The sequence below is a fragment of the Petaurus breviceps genome, unplaced genomic scaffold, assembly GCF_028583685.1.
Source record: "Petaurus breviceps papuanus isolate PSGF00001 unplaced genomic scaffold, PetGlider_PUasm1.0 37, whole genome shotgun sequence".
Lineage (NCBI taxonomy): Eukaryota > Metazoa > Chordata > Mammalia > Diprotodontia > Petauridae > Petaurus > Petaurus breviceps.
The window spans coordinates 61,472,749-61,497,661 of NW_027186296.1; the positions used below are offsets into that span (position 1 = coordinate 61,472,749).

At 39.5% G+C, this 24,913-nt stretch overlaps 1 protein-coding gene across 6 annotated transcripts in view; it reads left to right on the forward strand.

Annotated features, from left to right (window-relative positions):
• AKAP13 (A-kinase anchoring protein 13) overlaps positions 1-21,621 on the forward strand; it is a 399,825-nt gene extending 378,204 nt beyond the window's left edge. For 5 of the 6 annotated variants that reach the window (XM_069098536.1, XM_069098533.1, XM_069098532.1 and 2 more), the window contains 11 exons: positions 1,862-1,938; positions 2,583-2,764; positions 2,893-2,975; positions 4,014-4,208; positions 5,001-5,165; positions 7,497-7,570; positions 8,071-8,115; positions 10,465-10,515; positions 11,361-11,810; positions 14,521-14,854; positions 15,901-21,621. In XM_069098536.1, coding sequence (XP_068954637.1) covers positions 1,862-1,938; positions 2,583-2,764; positions 2,893-2,975; positions 4,014-4,208; positions 5,001-5,165; positions 7,497-7,570; positions 8,071-8,115; positions 10,465-10,515; positions 11,361-11,810; positions 14,521-14,854; positions 15,901-15,950 — 1,706 coding nt within the window. In that variant the 3' untranslated portion in view covers positions 15,951-21,621. The remainder of the gene's footprint in view (positions 1-1,861; positions 1,939-2,582; positions 2,765-2,892; positions 2,976-4,013; positions 4,209-5,000; positions 5,166-7,496; positions 7,571-8,070; positions 8,116-10,464; positions 10,516-11,360; positions 11,811-14,520; positions 14,855-15,900) is intronic. The other variant, XR_011170310.1, reaches the window with a different exon arrangement.
• Positions 21,622-24,913: the final 3,292 nt, after the last annotated feature.

The window sequence follows — 24,913 nt, forward strand, 5'->3', positions numbered from 1 at the left end:
TAAGCTAGTAGTGGATTCCCTGACAGCATTTTGATTACTTAGGACACTCTGCTGACAGGATCTTAGGGGAAAAAACCAAAAACACCCACTCTGGTAAGGCTAGAATTAAGAAATAGTTGTATTTTTAGAGCTGGAAAGGACTGTCTCCTCAACTCTTCATTTTAATTGCCCCACAGAGGCACAGAGAGGTTAAGAGGTTTGCCTAGGTCACCCATCAAGTGGTTTCATAGAGTCAAAACTAGAGCGCATGTTTCCCAACTCTTGGTTCTCTGTCCTTTCCAGTATGTTGTAGTGTGGCTTTGTGTACTTGAGGACCATTTAGGAGGCAGCTTTGCTAGCCTATAAATACCTTCCTACTATTAAAATCCCAGGGTTTCCTAGAGTTGCCATTTGGAGCTAAGACTTTATTCTTCCTCATTTAAAACAAGATATTTCTTCTTTGCTAAAGAGGGAAAAAAAATAATGGAGTCCAGCTGTTGGAGTTGCAATTATATCCAGACCAATAGCAAGATGACAACAGGTTTTCAGGTCTGAAAACTTCCAGTGGAGAGAGTGATGTGTAGTTATTTTCCTCCCTAAGCCAATTTATGCCAAGAACAATCAGTACTGTGTATTCTAGAATAAAGGGTGGGTTTGTTTTTCTCAAGTCCATTGACATTGATGATATAAACCTCAGGACACAGTGGAGTTGAGGCCTGTATTACAGATTAATTGGCACCTAGGTTTTTTTTTTTTAAACAAAACCAGAAAATGACCAATTTATGTCATAACTAATGTTATGCATGGAAAATTGCTGTGATCTGGGCTAAAAAATTAGATCTCTCTAGGAGTTTAGGAATCAGAGGTCCTGACTCCTCTTTTTTTACTGCTTTCTTTGAATTTCACGAAAGGAAAATGGGATTCCAGACATTTAGAAGAATAGTGACACAGTATCCCATGGGACCCATGGGAAAGGGTCATTTATATCTTGAAAGGATGTGGTACCTAAGTTCCATTCCAAAAAGAAGTAGTTCTCTACCCTTACCAGCAGTAATGGTCTGTAGTAAGCCAACTCACTAGACCACATTAGATAGCAAATCTCTAAAAGTTTTGACCCTGCCACTAAATGAACTTTTGAGAATGAGTTTGTGGAATTACTCTAGAAGCCTACTGTACCCAAAAAGTACAGTCCCAGTTAGAGAGATTGAGATGCACTTTTTTTTTTAAACTAAGAAGTGAATTCTATACTCACTATGAACAGAGGGTAAGGTACTCAGTGTTAGAGTGGAGGCAAGAGACATAATGGATGGTGATTCTTGTTGCAATCTTGTTAAATCTGAGGGAATCTCAGAAAGAGCTTTGTCCATTCTTGTTAACTGCACATTGAGGGGTAGAAGAACAGATTGCCTTCTGTTCACTGGACTTGGGTATTCATACACATCACCTTTTGGCAACATTCCCTTTCTCTGCCCCACGCCTTTCCCCAGATGCCAAAGTATAGACCTTGGTAAGAAATTGTCTTTGAGCAGCATTATGAACAACATAGATACTTAGCAGATTATCACTGATATTTCAAATGTGTTGAATGCCATCACAGTCCTTTTTAGAATTATCTTGCCAATGTCTCTTTCTAGAGTTGCTCTAATACCAAAGCCTTTCCCAACCAAGGAAACCTTTTAAATATATCCTGAGGAAGCAGGTATTGAACCTGCATCCTAGAGAAATTTAAATCTAGAATGCTCAGTCATATTAATGATCTCAGGTCATCATTCATAGCCCTGGAATATGTTGCTAAATGAAACTTCATAGACATGTATGAATGACCATGCTCAGCTCTTAAATGGCAATTGTCTTTTTTCTCTTCTCTTCACCTACACTTTAGAGGTCCAGGCAGTTCTACTCACTGACATTCTGGTTTTCCTTCAAGAAAAAGACCAGAAGTATGTCTTTGCATCACTGGTAAGCTGAAAATGCTTTCTTTACCTATGTGCTTTATCTAATGTGCTGTTTCAACTTCATTAAGTATTGACTGTTCACATTTATTGCTTCCCACACTTTCAAATTAATTTGTCCTGGACATATTTTATGTATATTTTCATTTAACTTTATAAATACTCACCAAATTTTCTAATGGAAATTATCTATTGGATAATTTGGATCTAATGGAAACTATTCTTTTATGATCCCTGACTTTAGTGTTGTATCTTGGTCACTTGGTAATTTCATCTTGGGAGATGGAGGGATCCTATTACTGAAATATTTATTCCAAACCTGTTCACACAAATCAAATTCATTTATGAAACTGATGACCAAAGTCAACAGAATGTTCATTGTGTCTTCCTGGGAAGATCAGTCATATAAAAAATTACTAAAAATTTTCTAATCCTATCTTATTTCACCATCGATAATATTTTCTTTTGTTTGGTCAAACTGTAATTTGTGTGTGGGTAAGAGACCTTTCCCTTGAAGATGCTAACCTTTTTTTATGAAACCAAATAAATACACTAAGGATAGCAGTAAGGTCTTACTTTAGGTCACAGCTATTCTTAAAATTCGTACTTTGAATGCCCTTTCTTACCCCTTTTTTTGCTCTCCTTTTCAAGGACCAGAAATCAACAGTGATCTCATTGAAGAAGTTGATTGTACGAGAAGTAGCCCATGAAGAGAAGGGCTTATTCCTAATCAGTATGGGAATGAAGGATCCAGAGATGGTTGAAGTCCATGCCAGCTCTAAGGAGGAACGAAACAGTTGGATTCAAATCATTCAAGATACTATCAATGCCCTGTAAGTTAGAGATCAGATAGTATCATTCCCGTCCCTCATAAAGCTTCTTTGTCATCTTTTATGATCAACTTGGCAGTAACCAGGGTAACTGATGCCATATTCTTATGATCCTGCTGTTGTTTTTAAAGGAACAGAGATGAAGATGAAGGAATCCCCAGTGAAAATGAAGAAGAAAAGAAATTGCTGGATGCGAAAGCCCGAGAATTAAAAGGTAATGCTATTGAGAGAGGTCAGGACCACTATTTGTCCCGTGTGGCTTCTGAAGGCATGAGGGAATGCAATGGATACCTAAAGTTGTCAACTGTTCAGTCATTGATCTGTAATGTCCCAGCCAATAGTTAAATGTGGGGATGTGTGTTTTTAGTTAGTAAAGGGGGAGAAACAAGGATAGAGACAACATGACCTTTAAACATTAAGAAAGGCTTCTGAAGAACTATGCCAGCAGTGAGCTTGGTATCCTCTCTCTGACAGGGTCACTACATTGTTGGTTTTTCTTTTTTGTTATTAGGGAAGGTGATGGAAGGGGGAACTATATTATAAATACCTGAATAGGATCTAAGAAAGGAAAGCAAAGGAATACTGTTGATTCAGAAAATACCACCATCCATGCAATACCAGTAGTATTTGGTCCCATGGTCAGTGTCTTGGTGTTTTAGGTCATGGAGAGCTTAGTCGAGATTGTGGTGGCTCACAGGAGACCCAGAATGAGCAAGCTTTTGGGGGAATAAGAGTCCTGTTTGACAGAATCACTTGAAGTTTACTGTCAGTTCTAGGGTTATACGTTGACGGTCAGCATCTTGAGTGACTTTGAATGATGCTTCAGATGGAAATTGGGTACAGAATCAAACAGACCCAAGTACCATTTATGACAATCCCCACGTAGACCTGTTTTAGACAAAACTGTCCTATTTTAATTAGAATATAAGGGATGTACAAAAAGCAATGAATAAGAAGTAAAGCCCTGTGCAATATATCTGGTTTTTTTTTCTAAATCCATAGTCAAAGACTTATCCTTATGTAAGAAAAACTGGGGAGTCTTACATTAGCTGCCTGGATGGACTTCCAGCCTTGACAAGTTCATGTAACTAAAGATGACCTGGTTGCTCAAGAATAGTAGTTAACATTAAGGTTCCTAATTAGTCTATTCCTTTTTCATAAAGTGCCACCAGGTGGCACTCATGTCTCAAATAAACTTCAGTTTGCAAAATACGGGTTTTACTCAGAATTGGTCCCTTTGTCCATCCTGCAGAGCAACTGCAACAGAAAGATCAGCAGATCTTAACTCTGTTGGAGGAAAAGGAGATGATTTTCCGAGACATGACAGACTGCAGTACGCCGTTATCAGAAGACAGTTCACCACCTCATGGCTCCAGGGTACTATTCAGGTCCAACACTGAGGAGGTTCCCAAAGGAGGGCCCATCATGAAAAGTGCAATAAATGAGGGTAGGTAACTGGCACTCATCAATCTCTTGCCCTTCATTCTCACTGGTGTTGACTTAGATGGCTTATGTTGTGTTCTGTACTCCATCACAAATTTCTTATGTTATCTATAAATTAGGTGGAGGGTCTAAAACACATGGCCAAGAGATCAGTCTGCAAGTATTCATTAGATACCTATGCTGGACTAGATAGTGTGTGTGTGTGTGTGTGTGTGTGTGTGTGTGTGTGTATAGATATGCATGTATGTACACATGTGCATGTATATATTTGCAAAACAGTAATTTTGGTAGGGAAGGTTCTAGCAGACTTTATATAGAGCAAGAATTCTTAACCTTGTGTCATTGATCCCTTTATCAGTCTGGTAAAGTCTTCAGTCATTTATTAATTAAATTCATAATTGAAGGAAATGCTAAGTTTCAGTTAGAAGTTACTAAAAATGAAGATGTTATTCTTACCCTCCATCCAAGTTCATATACCCCTGAAATCTCTCCACCAGTCTATCAGTGTACCCCAGGTTTAGAATCGTGATGCTCAGGTAGCATTTGAACTGAGAAGGAAACAAGGAATTCTAAGAGGCAGAATTGTAAACAAAGTGCCTATTCAGGTGTGGAGAATGGAAAAGTTATGGAGATGAAGGGTGGCATGTCCAGCAGATTCTCCGAGTACAAGCAGAATAGTCTGCTTGACCCCCTCTATTGGACCCCCTCTTTATGTATCTTGTCTTCATTAATTACCATGGTTTCACTTTTTTCACTATCAGTGATGAAATGTATCATGTCCCTTTTCATTTTTTAGTGGAGATGTTACAAGGCCTGGTGAGTGGCAGCCTTGGGGGCACACTTGGACAGTCCATCAGCAGCACCTCAGAGCAAGAAGGAGGAATAGTTGGCCCAGTTTCTTTGCCTCGGAGAGCAGAAACCTTTGGAGGGTTTGACAGCCACCAGATGAATGCCGCAAAGGGTAGGTGTGTTTGAGTTTGTGTCCTATACAGGCAGTCCCCCAACAAGTACATACCTAATTGTGCAGTTCATACCAGTCGGAATCGGCCCTGTTCTGCACCCGTAGTTCCCTTCCCGTGAGTGGACCCCCTGTTATTAGTGACATGGGAACAAAACTCTTGATGCTTATGAAGAGTGTCATACACTACTCGGAGCTCACAAGTAGAAAAAAGTGAAAAGCTGTTAAAACTGGGGCACTTTACAGTTGCTGATCTAGTTCTGTCTTCTAGGCAGAATGAGTGACCCTTCTGCCACAAAGCATCTTAGATACTCTTTCATTTTATTTTATTACAAGAAATGGAAATTCTTTCAATTAAGGATAATTATTTTAGTGAACAGATTTCTGAGTAGGAGGGATAGGGTGGTAATTTCTGCCACTCATTCACATATTAGCATAAATTAGTTTGATCCAGCTATTTTCTTTCTAGCTCCTACTTAGTTAACACTGAAGGAGCAGAAGTTATGATTTGGGGAAGAAAGAAGGTAGGAAGTTTTGAGCAATAGAGTGCTGTGTGGGGCAGACCTGGGGAGGTGGAGAAATTCCACAGTGGGAGCCTTAAGGAAGCATTGGAACACTGGGATCCTGAGGAGAGAGGGACATTTAAGAGATGGGAGAGGGTATATAGAAAGGGAGATGGGAGGGTGCCAAAAACAAACTTCGCCTATTTCAAAATTTTGCCTAGGGCCAGTCCTGCACCCAAGAAAGGGGGAGGAAACACTTCTCCTCCTAATGCACTGTCACAGCCCCCTGCTCCCAGGACCCAGAATTCAGGCTAGTACTATATTAGCACTATAGTTTAGCTGCATTATGGGTTAAATAGGATTTTGTGGGCTAATTGTGAATGTGACCACAATCTTCAACATTGTTTCTGTGGGAAAATGTGTTCTGAGTCCTAAACAACTGAATTACAAATGAAAGTTTTGGAGCACAGCCTGGTCATAAGTTGGGGACTGCCTGTATGTATGTACATGTGTATGCTGGAGAAAGCCACAGAGTATACATGTATGTCTGTGTATATGCAATCCCCATATGTGTCCTTTGGATTAATTGGGTTTTCATTTCTTTGTTGTGACTTCCCCTGACACTTTTTATCCTGGTCTTAATAATGAATTAAAATCTCAGGCATCTTAATTATATGCAAATTAGATGATGGAGATTAGTATATGAAGCCTATCCCCTTGACCATCTCTCTCTCTCTCTCTCTTTCTTTCTCTCTCTCTCTCTCTCTCTTTCTCTCTCTCTCTCCCTCTCTCTCTCTCCCTCTCTGTCCCTTCCTCCCTCTTCCCCCTACTCCCTCACTCCCTCTTCCTTGCTTTGTCTCTGTTTCTTCCCCTGCCCTCCCCCTTTTGCATTGCTTCTCTTCAACTTCCACCAATCATGTTACTATCTTGACCTCAAATAGATACATGCTTTCCAACCAGTATATTCACCCCATGCCTGTCATCTGTGGTTTTTGGAGAAAGATATATTTATTCAGAGTAGATAATAACAGAGCCATCGATTGGATTTTAGGAATGCTTCAAAGACGCATGTGATGGAACTGCTTTGCCAGCTCCTGGATATTGTTGGGACTCCTCTCTTCTAAAATGCTCCCATCTTTTTTGTTCTCATGAGCAAAAAAATACAGGCAACATGATTTGATTTCAAACATAAACCTATCAAAGAGGAAGTAGTCTGCCCACCTATATCAGTACTTTATATCATGGTGTTTGCAAAGTATGCTAAAGCCAGCATGATTTTTGATACCTTGAGGGATATGTACCTTCAGTTCAGGGGAACTGTAGCTTCTCATATTTCTAAATAAAATGACACATTTATTTGTGAAAGAGATGCCTCATTTTAAAATATTAAGTTAAAGAGTAACAGAGTAGAGTGTAAGGTTCATACTCCAGCCCGATGAGAGAACCCTGAATACTTGGGGATTATATATTCTTATGAGATGTACCTAGGTTTAAAAAAACTTTTCCTCTCCCTTGCCTTATCTCCATCCCTAACCATAATTAGTACCTCTTGTCAGGGTCCTACCTGTCCCCGAGATAAAAGGGATTTTCTTGAAAGTCTCCTGCCTGTCAGAGGCTAGAGGGGAAGAGCTAATATTTTTATGTATTCCTCAATTTCATTCCTCCTCCCAGTTTACTGTCTTTAGAAAGAATAATGCTAAAATTGACCACCTTTCATTAAATGGTTTCCCTTATATGTTATTAATAAAGTTCTTATTATGATATGTTCTACATCATATTGTAGATCGACAAGTTTGTTTCCCTTGTTAGTAATTTCATTTTATTTATTAAGGTGGTGGTGAGAAGGAAGATGGAGATGATGGCCAAGATCTTCGGAGGACAGAATCAGACAGCGGTCTAAAAAAGGTATTCCCGTTAGAAACTATTTCTTCCTTGACTTTTGCCCCTTGAAATGATGGGTTTTAGAAGCTGTCATTATTTTTATCATAATAGTAATCCTTTTTGAAGAGTAAAATACTTTTAGAATATAAACATTTTAACTACTCCCAACTTTTAAATAATTTTATTGGTCACCTCATTTTTCTGGTTTGGCACAAATGATAGTCATGCCAAGCGCTGTGTTTTTCATCAGAACCTGTCTCTCAAGAAGAGGCATGTTTAAAATGTTCTGTGGCGGCCCTCACTTCTCCACATTGCAGATCAGTTTCAATTTAACCTCAGTGCAATACCAGATTTTTCTTCGAAGTAGAAAGTATTTTCCACATACACAGACAATAAGTAATTCTCACTTTGCCAAAAGGAAAATAGAAAGCTATCATCTGATTAGCCTTAAAATATGTTGATTGTGATTTTTTTCTCTCTTCATTGAAAAAGTACATTTTGTTATTTTTTTTATATTTTTATAGGGTGGAAATGCTAATGTGGTATTTGTGCTGAAAAGAAACAGCGAGGTAAGGATATTCAGTACTATTTTTTTTAAAGCAGGATACATTTTTCTTGCTTGTTATGTTAAAAAATATCTTCTTTATTTCAGTTTTATTTACCATGTATAAATATACATTCTTGGGTATAATTCTTAAATATGTAGCATGTAAGTAGTCATTCTCTAAATTAATTTTACTTTACCGTTTTTGTACCAACCCCTTCCCTGTCTTCAGCCTAGCCCCAGTAATACCCCATTGGCATCCAGCATGAAGCCAAGGTAGAAAATGGTAGTTCTGTTGTAGAGGCCAGTTACTTGTTATTACATCTTTTAAAGTGAAAGGTATATGAAGTTTTACTTAATGGTTTTTTCCTCAGACCAAAGGCTGTATCACAAACCTGCTGTTAGAAATGAAAATCTGAGATAGTGAGAGTTTGAATTAAATTAAACCTATACCCCCCCCCAAAAAAAAAAACAAGTTTAGGGTTTGTGTCTGTGTTGAAGGGGAGGGGGAAAGTAAGGAAGAGCTCTTTTAGTGCTCCTTTTTCATTAATCATATAATTTAAAATATGAAGCAGCCTCACTTACTCTCTGGTAAGAATTTTTATTTGGGGGGTGGCCAGGTAGCACAGCGAGTAAGAGCACTGGCTCCAGTGTTGGGAGGACCTGGAGATCAAATCTGGGCTCAGATACTCAGCACCACACCCAGAAATAACTGGCCATGTAACCTTGAGCAAGTTACTTAACCCCAATTGCTTAAAAAAAAAAAAAAAGAATTCTTATTTGGATACTATTACTTTTCATCCCTAGTTGATCACAGTTTCTCCAAGCTTTCTTGATCCTTCAGGGCAATGGTGGTCCTTACAGGTGTTCTTGCTCTACAGACTTGATTTTTCCATATAAATATTTGACTCTCCAAGAGAAGCAGAACAGTATTGAGATATATTTTACAGGATTTAGATCTGGGGGCGGGGGGGAGGTTGTGTAAAGGAGAACTTTGGAGAGCACCCAGCTCAACCCCTTCATTTGTACAGGAACTAAAGTCTAGAGAGGTTATTTGACTTACCCAGAGTCACAACATAGTAAGTGGAAGAGCTGGGATTCAGATTCAGATCTATGCCTTACAAATCCAGTGCCCTTCCCACTACATCCCATAAATTTGCTTGCTTTTGAAGAGTGTACTGTGTGTTTCAAGTTCTTAAAGCATGTCACACTTGAATGCTTGATGAGTTTTCCCCTTTGTGAACCCCATTTAAACAAATGGGCTTTTCCTCAGTAAGGAGTACTATAGATGATTGCTGTAGGTCCACAAAGAGATAAAAACTGCAGTGATATAAAGGAGGAACCCTCATAAATATTTTATTTCAAAATGGATTGAACCTTGGAATACATAGGTCACCTATACTCACTACCTGAGGGACTGACTGCTAGAGATGGAACTTCTTATCAGCCTGTCTTCATACACTCATTTGACAGACCTGAGATATAAGACACAGAAGTACTGGATCTATTTACTGGGCAGTTAAGGAGTAAGCTGTATACCAGAAGTTCTGCTCTGACAGGGCATTCCCAAAAAGCATCTCTCGTTGCAAAATGGTGCAATAAAAACCACAGAGTTTATGGGGAAAATGAAGTTAGGGGAACAACTCTCAAAAATTTTCTGAGTGCCACATTAAAAAGAAAAAGATGAGAATCTAATAAAAACAGCATAGTTGGATACATGTTAAATGATGAAAAATAATGCATAAATACTACCATAAATAGTGGCCAAGCTGCTGCTTGGCCCACTCTTTGAACTATACAAGCAAGTTGGGCAGGCAGCAGCTCCTTGGGGTGATGGAAAGGGGTGAGGGGGTGTTGACCAGTCTACCTGTACTCATAGCTATTACTACATCAGAAAAATACAATAAATACAGCCCTTTACCTTGAGAAAGATCTGAAATTTGCTTTTAGAAGTGGTGTCAGAACAGATGCAGCTTGTGACTTATTATGATGTTTCTGAAGGAAGAAATTGAGCAGAGGCAACCTTGGAATCATGTTATGCTCCAAATGTGCCCTAATATACCAGTTGTTTTAGAACATTCACATTTTTTGAAGTATACATGATAGTAGAACTGACTAGTATAAAATAGGTTGAACTAAGAGAAATTAGTCACCCACAGGTAACTGTTGTAAAGTCAAATAAAAAATGGGAAGTATGTTCCCAGGAAAAGTAAGTCTGTGTTAGGATTCATGCTCAAGATCTGAGGAGATTTCACAAAATATAGAGGCACTGCATGATATTGCAAAGACTTGGTTTTCTCATTTAAATAACCACAGTTCTGAGATCCAGGAACTCCTAGTCAGTGTTTCTGATTTTTGTTTGCCTTCCCTGCAGCAAGTTATCCAGAGTATCGTTCATCTACATGAACTTCTTAGCACTCTGCAGGTAGGTACCTTACTTACAGTTCATCCCATCCATTATTAGTTGCTCTGCAGTTGTGCTTTAGGCTTGGGTTTGTTACTTGCTTTAATACTTACTCAGTTTAGCAGCTTTGAGACAGGGAAGTAGTGTTAATTATCTGGAAAATGGCACTGAGGACTGAGCATCATCAGCATTAAGTGGCTGAGAGGAGTAGAAGAGAGTAAGACAACTATAATGAGAAACAGAGCCTCATTGGGAGTCCATGGACACTCTGGGATGACATTCCCAAAAGTCTATGTGATAGAAACCTACATTTAATGATGGAAATTGGATATCAATTTCAGCCTGGGAATTACTTGATGTTATTTTAAATTGTTACATGCCTTATATCTAGTTTTACACATTAACATGGTGGGGGTCTCCGGGTACTATTAAATGCTACCTCTAATAGAATGCATACAAATAGGAGAAAACTAGGGTATCCATCCATTCACTCTGGTCTTCTGTTACTCCTAACTCCTACCCCAAATAATGCCTGTGACCTGAACCAGTTCATGACAAATTTGACAAGACAACAGAAGAATTTCATATAAGTCTGTTCTTTAGCATGGTTTGGTGCTCCCTGTGAATTTGCTGTCCCAGTGAGGCATACATGCACCTGTATGATTATTGTCAGAGGTGATAGCATGGAAAATTCACAATGCCAACCTAATACCAGTTTGAGGATTTACAGTATATAGTCTTAATAGGCAGCCACTGAAAGGGATGGATGTAATGGGTGGGTGGACAACCAAAAACTAAAGACCAGATAAGCCATGACGTGACACATTGCATCAGGATAATTTCATTTTTCTCCCTCTCCCTTCTAGGGTGTGGTGTTACAGCAGGATAGCTACATTGAGGACCAAAAGTTGATGCTCAGTGAGAAGGCAATAACCAGGAGCTCCTCAAGACCAAACTCTCTGATTGAGCAAGAAAAGCAGAGGAGCCTAGAAAAGCAGCGACAGGATCTGGCCAATCTGCAGAAGCAGCAGGCGCAGCACCTGGAGGAAAAACGAAAACGGGAGAAAGAATGGGAGGCGCGTGAGAAAGAACTGATGGAGCGGGAAGCACGACTGACCCAGTGGGAGGAGAAAGTCCAGAGGGGGCAGCACGACCTGGACAAGGAACGAGAAGAGCTCCAGCAAAAGAAAGCAGCCTATCAGTCTGACCTGGAGCGGCTCCGAGCTGCCCAGAAGCAGCTTGAGAAGGAGCAAGAGCAAGTGAAGAGGGAGATGGAGAGATTAACCCAGAGGCAGGCAGAGCATGATGCCGGTCAGGTAATCTGGAGGCCCCCTTAGGAGCTGGGAGCACCACAGCTAAGTCTTCCTTTTCTCTTCTTGGCTAGGTGCTATATGCAAGGAAGTCTTGATTTTGGGGGAAAAAAAAAATACTTGCAGTCCATAGAAAGACATGATCAATTAAAATAGTTTTCTTTTTTTTTTTTTTAAATCATGACATCATGGACCATTTTTGTTGTTGTTAGGAGTGATTGGGAATCACATAAGTATTACTTCCTACATAAAGAAGGGTTTCTATTTTGTTTTCTGCCTCCTCACAAAATAGAGGTTATAGCAAGCTTGTTCCCAGAGACCAGTTGATAAAACACCCTCCCTTCTTCTCACTGGAGAGGGATAGGATTGTGGATGGCGAATGTCGCATAAACTGTCGTGTGGTCACTCTGTTAGTTGGTTTTGAATTACAAGAAGGGGGTTGGGGGAGACAATTTATTGGAAAGAGACCATTAAAATAAAAGCCATCGATAAAACTTTTATTTAAATATAGCGAGTTTTTAAAAAATTAGATCAAACAGTATTTCTGGATCAACCTCATCATGTTCCAGGAACTCTATTAAATAAAAGGACTTCAGCTCCTTATTTTTTTATGTAGCATGTCATCTGATGGGGAATAGAAAACAATTGAAGAAAATACACAAAAATACATGAATTATTGTTGTATAATGAGTGTGAATGATAGAGAATTGTTAAAGTGACTGGGTGAACCAGAAATAGGGTACATTTTGTTTCAGGAAGGAAAAGCCTCAGCAGGAGTGGGAAGGAATATGCATATTGATGTAGGAAGGTAAAGTAGGGGGAAAAAACACATTTCCTTGATTCTCACCCCTGCTTTGCTACTTATTGGCCATTAACAAACCATTTCAAGCCTTTTATGTATCTTTGTTACATTGGTAGAAAGATTTCTAATTATTTAGAAATATTGGTCTCAACAAAAGGTTTGTTCTTCTGAAATTGTCCCTAGAACCTTCTCTTTGTGGTCCATACAAGGATTGAGGAGAGCACATTCATTTGCAGGTTTACAGGTTTGTTAGATCCAATTTCATGTGGCCATTTGGTTTGATTAATAGTTCTGGACTCTTAATACTTTAGAAAAGACAAACCAATAAATGGCTCTAAAAAAAGCCATTGTGACTAAGTACAGTGGTTTCCAAATGTTTTGGGGTCATGGAATACTTCCACGTTGCTGTATTTGCTATGTTTTATAACTCTACCTTAACCAAAGTACCATAATTAATATTATATTAAGGAGAATTCTAGTGGCAACAGAGAAGGTACAAATTAAATGTATTTTATGTAATTGCATTTTTTTACTACCATAAGCTAAAACAAACCCCCCAAAAACCTAGTGTTGCCCTTAATACTAAGAAAACTATTGGCAAGAGATTAGACTCTGAACTCTAATCTGGACGCTCTTGACCAAGGTGATGAGCCTTCCTGTTCTCTTTATTCGTCTACAGACTTGTCTGTAAATCAGTTTTCAGATTGACAACCTACCACTTTTCACTATGAAATGAAATTATTTTACTTGCCCGGGCATAAGTTAGTGCCTTGCCTAAACAAGCGAGCTAGACTGTTTGTTCAACTAGCCTTAAATGTACATCATTGTTATGAGTAATAACAACAGTGGACTGCTTCTAACCTTTTCACAAAGATTGATGGAGGAGCAGATGGGAGTGGATGAATGTGGCTTATATTAGCTCTCTTTTGTGAATTTTTTTTAATCGTGCCTGACAAGCTCCTCCACCCAGAGGAGGGACACCCATTTTAAGACAGTAAAATTTACTGATGAGGGCCCCTCAACTACAAAGAAATTCTACCAACCATCCCTGTGTTCAGGTTTATCTGACCTTGTAATAGGAGAAATCAAAGGCAGTTATGGTTTCTTCACCTTAGCTTTTGATATCCAACTCCCTTTAGCAGTTTCAGTATAAAACTTTACCAGCTCCCTTACATTTGTGGTCCACCTAGAACTAGGCAGTTGCCTGGGCTATGCTATTTGCCCAAGAATTAGCAAGTGCACCTGTGTGACCTTATTTCCCAAAAGCAGGCCAAAGTGGGGGTTTGGGGATTACACTCACCCTTTTTGTATGACAAAGTATTGCACTGAGAAGCAGCATGAACTATAATGGATAGAAAACTGATCTTATAGTCAGGAAGCCCTAGGTTCAAGTCCTGACTATGAAATGTCCTTTCTGTCTTCCTGGGCAAATCACATGACCTCCAAATGCTCCACAGAACCCTTAAGTTGCAAAACTGTGTGAATAAAAGTAATCGCTAATATTATATAGTACTTACTAATATGTGCCAGGCACTTGGATCCTAAAAACAACCCTAGGAGGTAGAGGCTATTATTATCCACATTTTACAGATGAGTAAACGGAGGCAAACAGGGATTAAGTGACTTTCCCAGGGTCATACAGATAGTATCTGAGGCCAGATTTGAACTTGGGTTTTCCTTACTCTGGGCCTGGTGCTCTATCCACTGTGCCACCAGCTGCTTCATTGGTAGATGGAGTTTTCTTACTGGAAGTTCCTTTTATACTTGAATCCAGTATATTAGTATACCATCCATAAAACTCCATTTTAAAGTCAACTTAATGTGAGGCTTTGTCATTTTTCCTTGAAATCCCTATACCAAGATTATCTTAGACAGAATGTTAGTTTAAAAATATTATTATTTTGCCATGTGCAGGTTTCACATCAACACAGTAAATTGATGCGGATCCCAGCCTTCTTCCCCAACCCTGAGGAACCTTGCCAGCTAACAGCATCTTCCATATCGCAGTCAGGGTCTTTGGACTCAGAACTTTCAATATCCCCCAAGAGGAACAGCATCTCTCGGACACATAAAGACAAAGGTCCATTCCACTTACTCAGTTCCACCAGCCAGGCAAGTAAAGTATCAGAGGGGCAGAGCCAAATCCCGGTCTCCACCTCTGCCTCCACACGCCTTTTTGGTTTAGCGAAGCCAAAGGAGAAGAAGGAGAAGAAAAAGAAGAGCAAGGGAGGCCGTTCCCAGCCAGGTGGTAAGTCCGTAAAGAACCAGAACTCCCTGACCCTTTTTGCTAGTAAAAATCTATGCTCTCCTTGACCTTTTTGTTTTTGACTTAGAGGAAGGGAGCGGAGGAGGCAGAGTTTTTGCTGTCTATTGTTATACTCTCCTCCAAGTCAGTAACCTGACCTCCTAAACTCCAAGGTCAGTGTAGAGCTGATGTAAGTGTTTAAATTCTACGAGCATCTACTGTGTGTACCCCCAAAATGAACGGAAACACTGTAGGAGATCCAGAAGTAGAGTGTCCTGTATTTGCCCTCAGGGGCCTTAGAGTCTAGTTGGAGAGAGAAGACTTACATACATACATACATACATACATACATACATATGCACGTACATATGCACGTACATACATACATACAGCAGTTTGGCAGATAATATAATAAAGTTCCAAAGTGTATGCATATACATTGTATGTATGTATGTAATGTTCCAAAATATATTTAGTAGACACTCGGGGGGCGGGGGGGGGTCAAAGAGAGGAACAGTTCTGCTCCAGAGGTCCTAAAAGAGGGAATTCTTTTCTCTTTTGATGGGGAAAGACGGGTGAGGAGAGAAGGGAATGCCTCGATAATTTGGATTCTTCACACTTGGTGTGTGGCTAATGTCTTTTAGTTTTCATATAGCTATATAGATACACACACCCATACCCACATACCCATACATATACATATGTATGTAGATATATAGAGAGAAATATATCTATATCTATATATCCTAATTTCACAACAATTAAGAATGAGTAATTGGTAAAGAATATTGCTTTTGTGAGAAACTGCAATAGACTAGAGAAAAGTCCCTAGTAAGACTTTCTTCAGGAACTACATTTATGAAATAGGAAAGGGGCAAGAGGTAATACAAGTGTATTTTTTAAGAATACAAAAAATTTAACTCTACGTTATGATACTTGTATTAATAAAAGATTTTAGTGTAGTAGTGGTGGGTAGAGGCAAATTTTCAGGGTTTTTTTCTCCTTTTCCCTTTCAATTGATTTTCCTCTTTTGGGTGCCCTTTTTCCAGATGGCCATTCACCTGAAGCACCAACAGAGGGTGAAGAGATCTTCTGCTGATGGTTGAATTTTTTTGTTCCGCCAAGATAGAAACTATTGGAATCTGACACACCATCATCACCAGCTCTGCCTTCTCCACTGCTAGCACATGGGCTTTACACAATGGGAACTTTCCTTCTCTTTGTTGTTAAGAAACACATGACAGTGCTCTCCTGGATCCTGGATTTGATGGAAATAAATTTAGTATTGGGGCAGGGAGGGGACCCAGTCTGCTTTGGCCGTGACTTGTGAATACCAGGGATTTGAAGGGGGTGGGGTAATCCGCTCAGGATGCAAACAGCTATCACCAGCACCCTGGGACTGTAGGAGGGTTTACCAGGTCACAGAACCCTTTCTTGGAAGTTGAAAGTATGAAAGCATACATGCCTCTAAATTTATTTTTCCTGGGGAAGACAAGCTAAAAAACAGAATTCACCATTGAGTCCTTGCAGTGTGACCTATATGTATGTACACATTTGTGGATTTCGTGTGTATATACATAATCTATGAGTTGTGCATAGCATGTAGAGAGAAGTTGGGTTAGCTTAGCTCAGCCCAAAAGGAAAGATACCTGAATGATTGTCAGGTAGCATGTAGATATTAAATATCTCACCCTTTGGTTGCCCTTTCACCCCATTCCTTGCATGCTTCCTGTTTTGCATGTATTTCTTCATTTTAGGAGGGAGGTCTGACTATGGCATGAAAAGAGAGGGGAAAAAAAGCCTTATATTTGTAATTGGGTGTATTGTGCAGCACCTGGAAATTGACGGTTTGCTGGGATCCCCAAAGGGAGGTATTCACCTTCATCTTTATATTCCAGAGAGGCTTAGAAAAATGAAAAGTCATCAGTTGGCTTTCCAAAGTGTTTGTCTGCACAGATGGCACATAGAGTTCTCACCTACCAAGGGAACATATCCTGTGTCAGCTTTAATTTTCTGAGCAAGAAGACATTTGTTTGTTTGTAACTGATTATTCAAATCTGGTTGACATCTCCTGGAACTTTTCCTGAGAACCTTCCATGTGAAGCAACTAATGTTTCCGATCCTAATAAGTATAACTAGACCAGATGACAGTCCTTTGCTCCAGAAGAGTATAATGAATGTCTTGTCAGCATTCAAAATCAGCAGCCACTCCCTTGCTCTCTAAGCCTGGCTTTTCCAATGAAGGTGTGTTAGCATCAAAGGCAGGCACCACCTGTACTTTGGTCCAGCTATACATATATTCATCTTCCAGCCCCCATGCCATGAGTATCAGCTGGCTACCAAAGGGCTCCAGGCTTGGGGACTGAGGACAGACACATTGGCATCTGTGAGCCCATGTATTGGCATTTCATGAGTAAAGAAAAGAAGGGGGCTGACAGAAAAGGAAAAAAAAGTGATTTCTCAACTCATTGTTTCACAGGATTCTTCAGGAGATCCCAGCAGATTTTGAATTGTTGAGCATAAAAAAGAAAGAAAGGGAAAGAAGGAAAAGAAGGTAGAGGACAACTGAATGACTGTTGTCTCCTTATTACTTAGGAGCAAGTAATCATACTTGCTGCTTTTTTTCTACTATGTTTTGATTTGTATTTGCTTGAAGCTTTCCCACTAGCTGTTCTGTTGAGGACAGCTCATTGGCTATGGTTTTTTTTTCTTTTTTTCCCCCTCTAAATCAACTGCAGCAGTAGTATATATAGCCTTTGAAGGCTCCACATCCAGTATGTGGTCCCCTCATATAGGAGGACTGCAAAACAGTCTGTTCTTCAAGTGAGGTCCTTATCACTCATTTCCCCTCAGGAGCATGGGGGCTTTGAAAGTACTTTTTTTTTCCTTTTCTTTTTTAAACAAAACTATTATTTGGTGCTTGTTAATGAATTGCAAGCTGGCCTTGCAGATTGGAGGTATTTATCTTTCTGTTTTTTTGAAAGAGGTCTGGTTTAAAAATTTTTAGTTTAGTTTTATTTATTTTATTTTTTTTAAGGATATACATAAATATCCCAATGGTTAGAACTCTGTCTCACTCATGCAAAAAGTGAGATGATACTCACCACTTCTCACTCCTCAGTGTGCTACTTAAAATGACTAAATCTTTCACCTGGGGCTGCCTTTAAGGCCAAGTAACTATGAAGATGAAAATGAAGAGGGAAATGGGAAGACATACTCCTTTCCTTCTTCCTTCCCATCTCCCTTCTCCATTTCTAGACAAAAAGGGACTATCTTGTTTCTTGGGTTAAGAATTCAAGAAACTTGCCACCTCTTAGTTCTATTTATTCACTCTGACTTCTTGTGCTTTCCTACCCTTCTGACACAGGGATATAAAAGCAAATCTATTTTGTGATCTCTTCAACAAGAATTCACCAAAAAAAATCCAAAAAGCAAAGTACTTCATTACCCATGCACCCTTAGGTTACAGAATATTTGTTAAGGGGATTTTGAGCCCCAGCAAAGTGGAAACAAAGTAACCCTTATCTAATCAACTATCATAAAACTTCTCTTTTTTCTTTCCCTGCTAGCTAAATGGGACTTCAGTTTACCCAGCATCCCCTGCCCCACAGTGTCTTGATCTCCCATAAATAGGATAGCATGGTCTGAGAAGGACAGAAGAGTAGAAAGAACTCAGTCATCACCTGGGCTTCAGCCCCGTTGTAAATACAGCTACAGTGTGTGCAATATTGAAATGAAATTGACATTTCTATAGCTCCTCTGCATCAAGGTGTGTATAGTCAGCTGTCCATACACCTGTTTCCCCCACCCACATATTCCTCAAGGCAGATCTGGGTTTAAAACAAAAAAAGTGTTAGTACTGATCAAATTGCTCTTCCCCAATGGACTCTTCTGAACAAAAACACAATTAATTATACACTGCTGCACAGGTGGACCTGGTTTGATTTGAAAGTCCCCATCTAGTTGTACTGTTTTGTTTACTTCTTTTATTTAGGAAATGGGGCTTTTTTTTTTTAACTTAAAACCACTGATTTGGTTCTTGTTAGGTTTAGAACAGGACACAGGTAGGTAGTCTCCCAGCACTTTACCCATGGCTACCCAATTTCATGCATGATTCCAATTGCTGTGTTAAGGGAAGTCCACTTATCCAGAGCATCTCCTTCTGTGTGCCTTGATCATCTCTTAGCCCCTTTGAAATGAAATTTTCAGTGGCTTCACTCTGAGCTTAGAGAATTTAACTTGCTGCTTATGCTCTTTTTTCACTTTGGTGTGAAATTCACCTTGAGATGTGATCCTGGTTGCTAAAAAATGGAAGGAAGTCGGACTGACCCCATCTGGCTTCCTGTGCTGTGATAAGGGTTAGGTTTTATGGTGAACTTGGTTTGGGAGTTCTGCAGTTTTCCTTACCCCTGGTACAGGATGAAGTACTTCCTTACCAGGCGAAAGCAAAGATGCTGAAGGGGGATTGGTTATCAGATTATCAGAGTATTTGGGGTAGTGACCTTAGAGATTTAATAGGGCCTAGTTTTCAAGAATCTAGTGGATTTCATGAAATCCAGTTTCACCTTCAGTTAAACATTAAATTATCATCTTGGTAATTTTTATCACAGTTTATAATGCCATATGCACTTTAAAATCTCTTGTCAGTAGCTTGATTATGAGACAATCAAATTTATAATCATTTTTTTCTTTAAAATTAAGGTTAGAAACTGCCAAAGCCAGAAATGCTGCAGACAATTCAACTTTTGCCAACACTTTTTACCCCTCTCTGCCCCCTAGGTGAGTGTGTGGGGACAGATCGGTCTCAAAAAACCATTAACTTTTTGAGTCCAAAGGAAAGAAGAGGTAAATTATATACCTTTTATCTTTCATGTCTCGGGCTAATACCACTGACAAGTTATTCCTTTGATTAATTGTCCTTTCTTCCCTTCCCACCCCCAATCCATGATCCTTTTCAGGAGTTCAGTATAGTATTAAAGAGAGGTATAAAGGCCAGGTATTTTTTGTTATTAAAATTAAATCAGTGCCCCATCAAACGAGTTAAGACTGATGATCTAGAAGCACATTCTTTCCTCCAAGTATTACCTGTAGAAGTACTTTGTATGTATCTCCTTTTAGATTATGGCCCCTCTGATTCTTACTCTTGTCTCCCAAGGATTCTTAACGTATGTTAGAGCAGAAACACTATGAAACAAGTGAATAAAGGGAGAGGCAGTTAGATTGAGAAGGGGGCACTTAGGCCCCCTAAAAAGCTATCTTTAATCCCCCAAACACTTTGCATTTCCTAGCAGATGAAGGCAGCAAGTCAAGACCTCACCATAATACTGTGGAGCACATTATGGAAAGATGACAGGGAGGGGACCAAATGGTTGGAGGAAGGAGAGACTTTAAGAATTGTATTTCATTCTCTAGTGAGCTTCAGGAACCTTTCTACATTCCTATGTAGTAAGAAGCTACCTTCTAAAAAAGATTTTCACCAAGGCAAAATTTGATATATTGGGCCAAGTGTGAAACAGTTTGCAATCTGTATGGTCTGACTGCCTAAATCTTAAGAGTCCTTGAGATCTGGAAACATAGAAATAATTGTTCAGATTATACTGTTTTGACATAAAGGAAGATGTTGGGTGCCAGTAAGTGAGGTAGGTATGAGGTTTTTTAATTAACAGGGCCATTTTGGAATCTGTTGTAGAATTTGATAAAATACAACATTTCTCAATGAGTTATTTCAAAGGCTGCACATTTGCTCTGATTCACGTTCATACATGGAAAGGATGATAAGGTGTTTGTTTCAGGGTTTTTGTTTCTGTTTTTTCAATGTAGCATAACATTCCTAGTTAACCAGAGCTCTGGAATCTGCCACCTGCTGGCCAGGTTTATAAAATTAAAAAAAAATAACTTAATATGCCACCTTTAAATTAAAAAAAAAAAGCATTTTTCCAAGTGCTGATCTTATTTCACTTGCTAGAAGAACAGGCCATGATTCCTTCTTTCCCCATCTATGTAGCTAATTTTAAGAACAGGCAAACTGAACTGGCTTATAACCTCTCCAGCTGTGGAAAAATTAGAAACCTTCTATAGAATAGTGAATACTGAAAACCATCCCCTAAAATAAATTTTCCATCATCTTCCACTTATGACTGTCTAGAGAGAGGCCCACCCTTACATCAATTTATACCTTAAAAATGTATAAAAATTCTTTCATTCCTGGCTCTTGGGCCCTATTTTAATCATCTTTTTGTAATAGGTGGGTGCACAATACCAAGATGCTATGTGGTAGTGATTTCCATGTTTTCTGCCCTTTTTTCAACTGTGGTTATAAAGCCCTGGCAAAGGGATGTGTCCAGTTCAGTTTGTCTGTGGTTAAGGTTTAGCCTTGTGGTTCCCTATGTTTTCTTTTACTGATACAGAGTGCACTAGCGTACGCCACCGAATGTTCCAGAGGGTAGCTGTAATACACCTCATACCTCTGCTTTCAGTTTATTTTTTGTAATGCTTATATAAGCATTTACCTTGCTAGATTCTATTAAAAAAAAAGTGGGTTAAAACCTACTCGCTGTATGTTAATTTGTAATTATTGTAAAGTAAAGCCTTAAAAAATGTAAAGTTTGGGTTTTTTTTTTCCAGTGTGCTTTCTGGGGGTTTGCTGAAGCACACTGACTTTGTAACAAGCTTTTATTTATCTTCCTTTCTAGTTATCAGCTTAAAAACTCTTGTAAAGTTCCCCCTCCCCCACCTCAAAAATAAATAAATAAAAATTTTCTTTTGAGTCAGCTTATTGCTGGTGGTTATTCTTGCTTATTGGGAAGAAGAGGTAATTGTGGGAAAGTAGAGGAGGGGGTCTCTTGCACTTTAAAACCCTAGGATTTCCTAAGGTATGGCAAGTCCCCACAAACCCCCCCCCCCCGCCAGAACTTCTCTTGCAGGGTAATGAAACCTTGAAATATTTTTAAATGTATAAAATGAAATACAAAGGAGATCACTGATATTATCATTTTTTTTTAAGTTCACAGATCCTAGCTTAAGAACCCCTGTGCTAGGAGATGGACAAGACAGTGAAGATCTGCTCTGATGGTTTCTCTCCTAAGCCTGTCAGGATAGAGGACCTTCACTAGCATGCCTCCATTCAGTAAAATTTGAACCACCTATAGAATTGAGAAAAAGAGAACAAAAAATTGGCTTACAGAGGGGACTGTTTGCAGATCTCTGAAGCCAGAAGTGCATATCCTGGCTACAGAGTCCCAAAGTACTATGTCATGCTCACAGTTAACAGGCATTCCAGAGTTAATTTTTTTTAACCTTTTACCAATCGTTTTATCTGATTCTTTTAGAGAAGATGGACTTTGTCACATTTCAAGAATGATAACTGACAGATAGCTAGAGTGCTCCTCTGGTTACTGGGTAGCATCCAGCAAACTCCCTGTGATGAACTTTTGGGAATTCAAGGATGGACAAGAGGTCCATGGACAAGGGACAACTGTGGATGGGTTGCCTTTGGTATTGTTACAGGGAGCTCCTGAATCAAGATCACAAATATGTTTTCATATCTGAATAAAATATTATGCATTTGAATATGAAGTAATATTTAAAAGTCTCAAAGTCAGGCCTTTGTTGTGCTATCAGCATTATTCAAAATTAATTTTTTAGGGGGAAAGAAAATCTTGTTTTCTTGTGATTCCACAGGGTCCTGAATATGGACTGAAAAACCTGCTACGGTTCAAAACATAGCATTGTTTCTCTTGCCCACATGACGCTGGTTTCTCATCCTAACCTGCTAGTTTCCTCTTTCCTGGTGTTTAAATATGCCGTTTTTGTGCAGGTACCTAGAATCATATTTCAGAGCTAGAACGGGCCTCAAAAATTATCTCCATAAAACTCCATCATTGAGCAGACAGACACCAAGCCACAGAAAGGTTAATGAATGAAATGACTTGTGTAAGATCACAAGATTAAATGACAGCACTGGGAACATAGCTCTAGTCTCCAGATTATTCTCAGAATAATATCTTTAAATAATTGAAGGAAATTCTAAATTTCAGTTACAAGTTGATGAAATAAAGTTATAGTTTTGTTTTCCCATCCAAGTTCACAAATATCCGCTGAAATCTGTCCACAAGGGGTCTGTGGATCCCAGGTGAAGAACACCTGTCTTAGAGGGAAAGGCTTTAGCGTCTGGGAGACCAGGTTTCCTGGAAACCAGTGGTTTAACTGCTGTATCCACTGGACAGTCCTTCAAAATAAAAGCATGTCTGTATAATCCCTTAAACTTAGGAACAAGAGGATTCTACTGGGGCAGGTAATAAGAAAATGGCCTTGGGAGGAAGGAGCACGGCACCCTTTACAGGTGACCTGGCTAATCCCTTTTGCTCTTATACCCTCTGCCCCAGTTTGGTCTCCCACTGCCTGGCTCCACTCTCCAATCTCCAGCTGCTGCTCTTGCTTTATGTCTAAGTTACAGGCTTGGCCTGTTTCTCCCTGGCCCAAGTGCTTGCTGGCCTCTCTCCTCCTTTCATATGGTAATTCCTTGCTCAACACGACTATAAATAGAAGCTGGCTAGAATTTGGGCTGTTGCCCCTCCTCCTGGCGCCTGGTGAGACATCTTTCCAAGGAAACATTATCTGAATTTGTCCTAGGCTAGGGATCTGAGAGTCCCTTGGGAGAATCAGCTGAAGGTCTATGTCTCATCATCCTAAAATTGTTCTTCCTGATGTATTCATTTAATTCCAGGTCTGCCTTCTAACTTTTTTCATTTCCTCTCCCCCCACCCCCCAACTTTTCCCAGAGCAGTTGCTTATTTCCCCAGCTAAGCTTTTTAAAATATTTCAGTAGACTTTGAATACTTGGATAATATTAGTTCTTTGGAATTCTCTGAGGTCTCTCTATTAATAAAGATTGGTCTCTAGGTTCCAGACCTGGAGACAGGGTCTCCTATACTTCTTTCTAAATGATAATCTGACAATCTCCACCAGGCTTGAAATACTGTCAGATGCCTTAGGCAATATGGGGCCTTACAAAAATATCCTGAACTGGTTCCCATTTTGCACAGAAGATCTTGGGGAGAGTGAAATAAGAGTCAGTAAATTTTCCTTAAAAGACAACAGGGGTTACCAATGCCATGGGCTTGGTCTTCCCCAGAGGGAACCAAGATATGCAAAATGGAACTCCTCTTTCTGCTGAAATCTGCCCGTTTTCCTAACTTCCCTATTTCTGTCAGGCACCACCACCCTTTCAAACATCCAGGTTGGCCCTATTCTTTACTCTCACACCCTACTTCCAATCAGTTGGCAAGTCTTGTCTATTCTACCTTTACAAGATTTCCCAGCCACCACCTTAGTACATAGTGTAAGCATCCATGACCTTTCACCTGAGCTGTTATTGCAATAGCCTCTTAACTGATCTCCCTATCCATAGTCTTTCCCACCTCTCCAATTCATTCTGCATAGAGCTGCCAAATTGAGATTCCTACAATACCGATAGGATTTCTGCTTCATAGGTAGGTTAGTCGCATTCTCAGGAAGCTTCTGTGGCTCTCTGTTGCCTCTAAGATAAAATACAAGCTCCTAGATTTGTCACTTAAAAGGAACTTGAAGTCTGACATTAGCCTGTCTTTCTGACCTGATTTCACCTTATTCTTTGTTCCAGTGAAACTGGACTACTTGCCCTTGCTTACACATGGCATTCAGTCTCCTCCCTCCACACCTTTGCATAGGCTAACCTCTATGCTCTTCTTTCTCACTGTTGGCCCCTTGGAATCCTAGCTCCCTTCAAGGCACAAAGCTTAAGTTCCACCTTCTGCATTAGGATTTTCTAGATACCCCTAATCTTTAGTGTCCGACTCCCTCAAACAAAAACTACCTTGTATATATTTTGCCTTGGCACCTGTATACAAGCTTGTGCCCAGCAGAACATAAACTCCTCAAAAGCAAGGCTTGCTTGCTCCTTTCTAATGTAAGCTAACTGAAAGAAGGGCTTGTTCTATTTGTATTTGTGTCACCACCTAGCACCTTGCCTGGTACATAGGTACTTAATAAATACTTACCAATTAATAAATGCTTATTGAATTG